General features: G+C 40.0%; 1 protein-coding gene across 2 annotated transcripts; it reads right to left on the reverse strand.

Annotated features, from left to right (window-relative positions):
• Positions 1-237: 237 nt before the first annotated feature.
• Positions 238-8,967, reverse strand: SLC24A5 (solute carrier family 24 member 5). 2 transcript variants are annotated; one of them, XM_075045234.1, is made up of 9 exons: positions 8,838-8,967; positions 8,284-8,463; positions 6,777-6,860; positions 6,589-6,692; positions 6,167-6,267; positions 5,083-5,366; positions 4,133-4,339; positions 1,121-1,222; positions 238-560 (listed from the first exon to the last, which is right to left on the reverse strand). In XM_075045234.1, exons 1-9 carry the CDS (start codon positions 8,944-8,946, stop codon positions 238-240), a joined length of 1,494 nt encoding a protein of 497 aa, XP_074901335.1. In that variant the 5' UTR covers positions 8,947-8,967. The 2 variants fall into 2 exon arrangements, with proteins under 2 accessions (XP_074901335.1, XP_074901334.1); XM_075045233.1 differs by having other exon boundaries at positions 6,589-6,860.
• Between the last annotated feature and the right edge of the window lie 1,958 nt (positions 8,968-10,925).

Below are 10,925 nucleotides of genomic sequence, written 5' to 3' on the forward strand. Positions count from 1 at the left end.
TTATATGTGCGTTGTAGTCATACTGTAATTCTTGACTCTAAAAGGAAGGGCTCCAATTAGGCTGTGATGTTTTAGTTCTACTTAATATTACTTTAATGACATGACTTAGTTCTGTAAATAAGATTAGAGCCCAATGGGAGTTTTGAGTTTGTTTTTCTTTTTTTTTATTTTGACTAAATGAAGAAACTGATCTTTCTCTCCTCCTTTTATTTTCATCAGTATAATCACTGATTAAAACTAGTTACCACAGACCCTTGTAGGATTGTTCCCTATGATGCCAAGTTCATATAAAATCGATACTATAGTAAATACTAAGTACAGTACAAGACAAATTGCTCCCAATTTTTTATCTATTTTCCAGCCATTCAGGTGAACTGCCAGAAAAATAAAAACAACAGAACAGATAAGAGAAATGGCTGTGTATGTCAAACCACTGCTGTTCACTTCTGTGGGTCCTGATGTATTTATGAAGGCAGTTTTTATAAACCAGGGTATTCCCAAACAGAGCATGTCAAATACATTGGATCCTAAAATGTTAGACATAGCCATATCTCCATTTCCTGTAAAAGAAGAAATACAAATAAGTCTGCTTAATTGTATTGTATGAAATTGCCAAACTGTTTTGGAGGAACAGACTGTCAGCCCTCAATTTCTCACAGAGCACCCTTTTCAGACTTTTCATTGAAGGAACTATAGTCATGATTCTACAGAACATGGTTTTGGGTACCACAAGCATAAAAAAAAAAATTCTCCCTAAATCACCAGCATCTGCACAGTTGCACTTAAAATAAGCTAGACAGGCTACTGTAAAATCCAGTCATGTTTAAAATACCAAGACCTACAGCTGTGTTTTGCAGTAAAATGTAACACTTGATCAACAACAAATCAAACCAATCTAGAATACTTCTCTGAGATACTCTGAGAGGTTTTTAAATGTCTGAGCCACAGCTTCTTCAGGTAAGCTATTTATTTATTTTATTAGTAAACTTAAGCTCTAGAATCTGGAGCAAAAACTTTGAAGTTACTCCTTGAATTTCTGGAAATGTTGACTAGAATTCTTTTTTTCATAGTACCTTTTAAACACATCCATTGGAATGAGCCTGAATACTAAAATCTTTACCTTTTCGAGCCACCAGCACACTTGCAACTGTATCTGGTACACTTGTTCCTGCTGCTAGTAATGTGAGACCCATTACTGACTCTGGAATTCCCAGTGTTTCACCTGCAGTTGATAACGGTAGAAAATGCAAGCATGTTTTTAGTTTAAGTTTCATCCAAAGAAATTGCTTTGGACTTTGCTGGAGAAAGGATTCGTAATCATACAGTAATTTCAAAAGGAATCTGTCAGCTAACTTGACTAAATATGAAGTGATTGAACCATGAAGTAGTTAAGAACAACAACAAAGAAATATCATCCTGTCCTTGTTCTTCAATCCAATAAAAAAGGAATTGTAGTATAGTAACCATCTTAACAAGTTTCTCAAAGACCTGAGTGGATTGTCTCCAGTGGTCAAGACAATACCAATTATTATTTTTTTCTTTCAGATACAGTAGAAGTTTAAATATCTAACAATTTGCTCCTTTTTTTTTTTCTGAACGTCTGGAAAATGTAATAGTCTTCTATGTTGTTGGGCATCTCATTGTTAGTGCTCAAAAGTCTCATGAAGCAATAACTCTTACAATCACCCACTCTTTAAAGGGGAGGAAAAAAAGCACATGAATTTTCTTGGGGCGGAGGGTCATTAAGATCATTATTACAATACTATCTCAACTAAATGGCTTTAATATTTCACTCCAATTAGAAAGTTCTTGTGTTGGATTCAGAAGAATCAAAATGCAGAATTTTTATATGAGTTCTAAATGCAAGTAATCCTTTAGAAGTGTGAGTTTCTTTAGGTAAATACTGGTTTAAGTTAAGAAAAGTTTTAAATTGTTACTAAAGCAGCAGGTTATTTTCCCCACTTTTTTTTTTTTAGCCCCACATATCCTGTGAGCATATTAATTTCTCACTTAGAATACAGGGATTCAGGTCTTCAAAATGGTTTTAGCAGTTGTACTATTCACAAGCATCAATATACTGAAGTATTCAATACCTCTATTCAAACTATTAAGTAATTTGTTTTTCTTAAACTTTTTTGTTCACTAAAAAGTATCTTTTATTTTTATTGAAATCTGAATTCTTATTTGCAATATTTGGACACTAATAAGAACAGTTTTCTTAAAATAAGAGGCAGTACTCTGTAAGCTAGGTCAGCAGTGCTTGCCTAGTACATACCAGCTTAGTCTAGATCAGCCAGTACATTTATATTTGAAGCTATTTGTTGGTTCAGAGGGGCTAACATGATCCTGTTGCAGAATTTGTACTGGTATTTATTCTTCCATCACTCCTAATATGAGAGATGTGTAGGACGAGGGACCAACAAGATCAGCTTTTATAAACCATCCAGGCTGGAAAATAATGGTTCATGCCAAGCAAACTGAGGTGAAATACGAATGAACCATCCTTATGTATCCAACAGTAATTTCTAGCCCTCTGAAGGTTATAAGATAGAATACAAACTCAGGTGAATCTAATTTTTCTTTCTTTATTAGATAGATTTATCTTCTATTTAATGTGTAGGGTTTTTTTCTGGCAACTGACCATAATGAGAGAATGGTCTTATTTTTCTAGCTTTTAGTTAATTTTGCGTATCAGTAGCAATATCTTGCTATAAGTAGTCAAATTTTCTTTGCTAGTAACAAAAAGGTGTACTAAGTTAGGTTTGTTCTTGGCCATCAAAATTTAGACCCCAGCTATGATACCTTTGTGACATTCTGATAGGCTGTTTATGCAACAATAGAATCTGAGTCATCCTTCATGAAAGAACCTGGACTTGAATGTAATGTGTGTGTAATTTTTAGTGGTTTAATATGTAAATAGAACATATTTGACCTAGAAGTAGTGGGCTAAAGACCCCAATACTCTGTGATGACTCTTCAAAGTGGACTAACGCTAATACACTATTTGAATCTCTCTTGCTTTCATATGAATTAGTGCTTTGTCTAGTAGAACAGCAATAACTTTCATTTGAGTCCTGTTTCAAAGGCTTCTAGCGTTCAGACAGTAAACTCTTGGTCTTTAGATACAAGTGGAAAATTGTTTGACCAAGGAGTGAACCTGGTGGGTGTTATATCCAGTGATCTACTAGTAATTTCTCAAAGGTTTACCAAATGCGTAGGTCTGTTTCTGCACCTAACAAGGAGTTATTCATTGAACTTAAGTTGAAAACAAGTTTAGGATGCTGAACTAGCAGAATACTTGAGTAGGATTAGTGACCTATAATGTGGAAATGGCAAGCTTTGTAACATTTCTTTCTTGTTTAGAGATTTGTTTTCTGCTTGTTCTTAAAATTAAAAACTGGATTGTTCTCAAGCTGACTGGAGAAACCATGAAGTGAGGAGACCTTTAATACCTTAAGATACTTTTAAGAGAATATTTTTACACGCAAGTTCATACCCTTTCTCTTACTTCAATGCAATTAATTTACTGCTTCACTTTGATGCAGATTTGTAAGAGGTATGCATACACACCCCCCAAGAATATTTAATAAACACGTGATGCTATAGTTGAAATAAAATAGTACAAAAATTTGGGAGGTTTTTTTGACAGTTAATTTAATGCCAAATCCGTTACTATTTTGTGTTCAAGAAAAATACAGGTGTAGAAATAACGGATCTTTTGCAGAATGCTGAACCTTTAATTCCAGTCTTGGTGGATTCCAAGTTTATCAGGCTTCAGCTTGACAAGTTTATTGCTGTGTATCTAATTGTTTCACTTGATGAAGCAGTTTAATGAAACTGTCTCTTTTTAAATATAGGCTGGTTTTTGTAGGTGTGTAAACAAATTCTTCATCTGATGGCAAGCAGTCTGAAGCAGCTAAACTCTAAAGTGGTTTTCATTAGATGGAAGAAGGTGGCAAACTAAGTATTCAAACATGAGTTGGTTTTGTTTGTTGGTTTTTTTACAGCAAAGTACGTGTTGCTAAACTGACTGTTAGTTGTGGAAAGGAAAACTCTTCACAGGGAGAAAACTCTTTTTTCAGTGATTCTCAGTTGGTTGATTCTGTATAGCAGCAGCACTTTAGGTACCTACCTGCTATTGTTATCATCCATACAAGAACATAAGTTATTGCCGAAATCCATGCTGCTGAAATTAAAAATGTCACCATGAACCAGTTCCTCCAAAACTGTCTTCTGCAATCCGGTATAGTCAAATAGAGTAGTGTAATAATAGGAAGGGATAACACCCACAAAATTCTCTTTATATCTGCTTCAGGCATGGTGAAGACGCTTGGATGATCTGTGGAAGAAAAAGTAACTATTTTAAATTGTAGCTTTTAAGTTTGAATCAGTAGCATACAGTCATTACTGGCCTCTACTTGTGAGAATACTGAAAAAAGTTTCAGAACTTCCTCAAGGTCTAAGTGTAGTCTTACCCAGTACCTACATCACACTGGACAAAACTCTGAAACCAAATGTTCTTTATTACCATGTCACTAGGAGAGAACCTAAGGTGGATGAAAAATGAACTTTTCTATAAAGGTTTACACAAAATGTTTACCAAGAGTAAGTACCAACTGCTGGTTTTTGCCTAAGTAAAGAGGAAATTGATGATCTGTGGCCACATCATAGCTATTTCTTCTGATATCATGCATATATTGGGCTGTGAACCTGCCACTGTCGTAAGAAAACAGTATATATTAGTACAGTACCAGTGTGTCTTTCAGCTGATACTGCATTTTACAAGCAGTGTTGATGGGAAGTTTCAAATGTGAACAGCAAAGACTGATGGAAGTCTGCTGTTCTAATATGACACAAATGAGCAACTTTCTTAGCATTCCTCTAGCAACTAACTTCATATAAATACCACCACTCTGATTTTGCTGAATGTTATATTCCAGGGAAGAATAATGATTTACTTAAATACTATGCTGGAGTTCTTTTGTGAACAAAATCTTAATAATATCTCAGAATCTACTCTTTATTAGAACTGATGCAGACAGGCATGCAGAGTGCTAGAGACAACTGTAATAATACTTGTACCTTCAGAGATCTCATCAAGCCCATGCAAGCTTGTTGAAAGTTGAGTGTAGTCCAGCTCATCTTGAAAAATTCCACTATCTGTTCTTGACTGTTGATGAATTAGAGGTCTGCTCTCTTCCCTCCATCCAACCAGTGGCTGCTGCTCAGCATTCTCTTCCATAACTTTTGTGAAACACGTACAGCAGGGACTGAACTTTTTCATGAGGTATTGGTTGATTTTAATGTCAAAACATAGTACCAGAATATAACACCCGTATATCAATAATAAGGATGCACTTTCATACCTAGAATGAAAAATAGATTTTATATAACGTGTAATATAAAACCCCCCAACTCTTTAACTCATTAAAATGGCTGGGGTAAAGAGAGCAAGAGAGAGAAGATTTGCATGAATAGCGAAAGGAAAACACACAAAAGCACCTATTTGCAGTTGTATGGCCAGTGTCATGGAAGTTTGAGTGTCCCCGTGTCTTTCAGCAGTTTGATTAATTCCCCTCCCCTACAGAATCTTGTTTGTGTATTGTATAGCTGCATGTTTTCCAGGGGATCTTACTGATTGAACATCTTGCTGATGTTTGCAAAATTGAGTCTTCATGTGATGGTTAAAGAGAGGGATAGTGTGTGCTGTTTTGAGTTAGAAACTTCAGAGACTTAGTGCTGGACCTGACTGACTTGTTGAGGCAACAGGAGTTTCAGCCTTGACAGAAGAGAGTTAAAACATCAGAAGCTCATGATCTGCTTCTGGCAGACAAATGTTTAATCAGTGACGCTATCAAAGGAAAGTCTCAGGAGGAGGAAACTATATGAAGACTAATTGCTATGCCAAAACAGTTATAGAAATTGTGAAGTCTGTACAGACAAACCTATGCAGATCAAACTTTATAAATATGCAGGGTTTGTATGTTTAGGTAATAATCTTTGCAAGCATTGTGACTTTCTACGTTTTTTAAAGCCAACAGAATGTTTATTTCTGTTAGTGAATGGCAGTTCGGGCTACTTGAAGTTTGGGGTTTGGGTTTGTTTTTCAAAACACTGTCTCACTAATCTCCAGTCAACATGAATTCAACACTACTTGTGCTCTTACCAGTAAATTCTGTTGTCAGATATCATCGCAAGGACCGCCGCTACACTAATTGTATATGCCAGACAGTCTCTAAACAGCGGCCAACAGGATAGCCTCGAAACCTGCAGATCACAGATTCATTTACTTTTCTTAAACTTGTCTGTAATACTTTCACCAAGTGCTGTAAATGCTGCATCAATATGTTGTTTCTATACTATGTAAAAATTTAAGATTCTTAGGAATGACTTAAGTATGATATTTAACAAGTTAGTGTTTTTAAGAACTTTCATAGCAAGTTATCTTAAAACTGATTACATGCTGGTTTTGCTACTAAATAATAAACTTGGCAGTTGTCATAGTAAGTCTCTCTTGGCTTTTGTTGGCAAATCAGAAAGGATAACCATTTGGCTCTTAGGAGCAGAACTATCAAAGTTGACACATACCACGCTGGAAAACAGCCCACAAGCTGCAGAAATACCAAGAAGATTATAGATTGCTGATCCAAGGATGGTGCTGACGCCGATATCACCCTTTGTCACGAAGACTCCTATAAGGAAAATGACTCTCTGGTATGTTTCAGTTTGGCATGCAACGAAAAGAATTCTAGATTCAAAGTGTATGTGTCTCTTACCTAGAAAAGCAGTGACAAGCTCTGGAGCAGAACTTCCAGCAGCCATAAAAGTTGCTCCAGCAACATCCTGAGAGAGGCCAAGGCCTGAGGATAGAGCAAAAGAATTGCTTAAAAAAATAAATACTTCAGTAGTCTGTACCCTTTACTTTCATTAGTATATAATGTTAGAAGCTACTACAGTTTAATAGAATGAACTTTGCTTGCTTTCATACAGTTAATGCATGTATTTGAAACTGGTAAAATAATATATTGAAAACATAGCCTCATTTATTGGGCTAATTTATTTCTAACTTTATTACAGAAATTAGTTTAAATACCAGAAAATTATTGATAATACAAGAGATTTGGGCATGATCTTAAAATGTAAAATAGGCATATGTATGTGGGCTTTAACTCTGTTTCATACAGGTAATTGTGGGGAATTCCTTGGACTCTAGTGTGATATTGCTACATGATCCATGTCAAGTCTATCTATCTTCCAGGGAAATCCATGCTACTGTGTCTTCACATACCAGAAATACTAGTTAAATTCAAACCAGTGCTGCAATCTTAAAAAATTTTCACTTCGTACGGACAGTATAAGAGCCTGTGTCTTGCTTGAATGAAATGAGATTTTGTTCTGGTAAGTTGACTGTTTCTGAAATGTAACTCACTCCGTGCATCAAGTTCTGCACACTAAGAACAGGGACGTATGGCTAACTATGGAAAAAGTCTGACAAATGCTTATTTATCATCAATAAAAAAATATCAGCTCTACAGCAATGTTTAAGGTTACATCTTCTGTAAGTGTTCTGGTTTGGAGAACGTTTTCCAGTGCTCAGGGATGAGTTTCCCTAGGGAATTTTTTTAATTCTTGGCAATGAAATTTGGCTGAACTCTCGGCCAAGACCATCTCTTTAATTCAGTGGTCGTGTGAAGCCAGAGGAATTATTACAGGTTGATTAGATTTCATAGAACAGTTGTAACTGTGGTATTCCTTTCCCCCCTGTGTCATACTATTAATATATAAATGGTAGCTCACCCTGATACTTGTTCACTATGAGAGAAATACAGAAACTTGAGCAAGATTCTTAATTCCCATGTTTTAGTATAGAGAGGGTTTGGGGTTTTTTTGGTTTCTTAGTTTGGTGTCATCCTCCTGTCCCACCCCCCCTGCCCCCTTTATTTCTTTTACTCGGAACCTGGACATATTACTGCTCACCCCAAAGTTACATCGTCAAGTTTAGTTAATACTGAGGAAGTTTTAGGATTTTTCTCTAGGCGCAAGGAAAGTGAATTTTAAAGGAATGCCTGTGCAGAGTGTACTCAGAGTATGTTTTTTTCAATATAATACTGATCCATTGTATCAGATTAAATATTGTATTGAAAAGTCCTAACTATGCATAGAGACTCTGAAATTTCTTTAGTTTTGTCTCCAGAGCACTCTAACGTTGAAGCTTTTTTTAAAGAGAACGCTCTACGCCAAGCTGCTTAGTTCTACAGGAAAGAGATCAGGATGTTCACTTACATTCACTGATGATCTCTAGAGAAGGTAGGAAATAATCATCGCAGACAATGGACACTGCCAGAAACATGTAAAGTATAATTATGAAATAGATAACGATTCCTCCATCCTTTCTCTCCTGCGGTGTAAAAAATCCTTCAGGAAACTCCGATGAAGAAGAAAGGACGCAACCTGTCCTGTTTTCTGAAAATTGAGTACAAGGGTGTTACACATCCTAATACCTTCCAAATTTTCAGGCTGCAGCGGTCCTCCGGCTTAGAACTATAAATGGAGGACGGCTGCCCTGGATTTCCGTCTTTCAAATAGAGCTCTTTTTCGTTCAGGGACAAGGACAGCCGCAGCAGCGCGGCTGAAGCCGCAGCACCCTCAGCCGAACGCTGCGCACCTGGGCGGGGGGGCGGCTAAGAGGGGTCGCGGAGGCGCTGGCCGCAGGTGCGGGGGCAGAGCCGACGGCGGACGGGCCGTACCGCTGTGCCAGCAGCCCCGCCGCGGCGCGGCCCGGCCCGGCCCCGTCCCGTCCCCCACCCCGGCCCCGGCCCGGCGGGACGGCTCCCTACCTGCGTCTGCGGGCGGGCGCTGGGCCCGCGCTCCCCGCTGCCAGGCCGCCACCCACAGCAGTAGCAGCAGCAGCAGCAGCAGCGTCCGCCGCCGCGCGCCCTCCCGCATCTCTCCGGCTCTGGGCGCGGGCGGGAGGCGGCCGGCGCTAGGGACGGCAGGGTCACGTGAGGGCCGCCGCCCCCGCCCCGCCTCGTGCTGCTCCCCCCCAGGGGCGATCGGCGGGGCCTCCCGCCAGCCCGGCTTGAGCTCCGCCGGGCAGCGGGAGGGGCCGGGGCTCGCCTCGGGGCTCCCGGGGGGGGCTTCTTGCGGCCCAGGACCTCCCGTGGCTGGGCCCGTGTGCGAGGAGCCAGGCGGGGTGCCGCTCTCCGGGTCCCGCTTGGCGTTTGCGGGGGGGGACGCAAGGCTTGGGCCGTCAGGAGGGCGCTGTCGGTGCGAGCGGCTGACCGCGTGACCCAGCGTTTGCACAGGTGGAAGGTGAATTCGAGGCTGCTCCCCGGTGTCTTTCTTTTTCTGTCGCGACAGCCTCTGTTCATTCCCACCGATCTACCGAAATTCCCGTGCTGGGCTGCGCGAGCACCGTGCTCGCTCGTCCTTCGCTGGGGCAGGAGATGTTCACGCTGTTTAGGTGAACGTACTCGGCGAGGGCGAAGCCGAGACCTGCCACACAATCCCTTCCTTCAGACCCGGCTCACTGAACTTCTTTGTCTGGTGACCTTTCCACAACGAAGTCATGTGTGTAATTGAGGATTAAATAGCAAAATACAGTCTTATAGCAAGATGGCTTTGTGAAGTTGTACCCCCCCCCCCCCCTCCTCCCCGGTCACTGGTTTCTCAGAAATAAAGAGAGTTGTGTTTCTATCAAATCACTTACAGACGTGTTTCCATAAACATTTTCAACCCCATTATGCCAAACGACATTTTGAGGTGCCCGTGTTATTGCTAATCGTTTGTTAGGTGCAGGGCCGATGCTTACATTCGCGAGAAACAAGAGCAAATTGGAAAATGTTGTTTTGCTTCATTGCATCTAATCCCTCCAAACTCTTCTTGTTCCTTTTATCCATGGTGTTTGGCTAATATGTGATCAGCCTTTCTCTAGGCTACAGGAGATGAGATAAGGTAAAAAAAGTGGCTATTTTTCTTCTGGATTGAATCAAACAGAATCACATGGCCACCTTTAGAATATGAACACTGGCTCTCAGAGAAAAATTTTCTGGAACAACAAATTCTGCAGCAATTGCTGTTCCCTATTTCTGACCCCTCTGTGGCACAGAATGCTTTTCACCAGAGCAAGAATGATATAAATGACCAAGATTTTTAGGGGTGACAACTAACTTTCAGAAATGAGTTGTCCATGCTCTCTGAAAAGCAGACTGCAGCAGAGTTATGGCAGCTGCTGCTTCAGCTTTAACGGAGAAAATAAATCATTTTGGTCTTGAAAGATTTAAGGATTTTCTTCCGAATCCCACTTTACACCAGAGTAAAACAGTACGAATTTTCCTGTCTAAATTACTAGTGGCTCTTTCCTTACATAGGTCAACAGAAAGGGTTTCGTTATCAAGGTAAGTGGCTTTCTTGCCACTGCCTCTCTTCCTTACAGCTTATCATTTGCCAACTCTTAAAACCTCAGCACAGTTTTCTAATATCAGCTGCTTCATTTCCATTTAGATGTTTTTTGATGGTGTGCTCTTTTTTTATTGCTTTAAATTACTTACAAGCCTGCCGTTCTGATGGGAATGAGTTCTCTGGTACAGCAACGTGCTTGCTGTGTAGTTAGGAAAGCTCAGTCATGCGATTTCAGGATTTGAAGGTTTTGCTATGCTCTGGTTTTGCTCTGTGTTCAAGCTCTAATTCCTTTCTATAGGCACCCCCTCTCCACGCATAGCTGAAGCAAAGCCAGAGCTTTGATCTTACTGAAGACTGAAGCCCACTTAGTTTGCCGAGAAGTCGAGTAAGGTTGCTGTGCTCACGCCCTCCTTGCTAAGCCCACCCCTGGAGAGAACGACAAACAGAAAAAAACCCATAGTCTCCCAGCATGAGGAACCACGCGCTACATATCTGCATGCTTGACCCAGCGCAAAAATACAGCC

This window comes from Buteo buteo, chromosome 13 (genome assembly GCF_964188355.1).
Source record: "Buteo buteo chromosome 13, bButBut1.hap1.1, whole genome shotgun sequence".
In the NCBI taxonomy this organism is placed as follows: domain Eukaryota; kingdom Metazoa; phylum Chordata; class Aves; order Accipitriformes; family Accipitridae; genus Buteo; species Buteo buteo.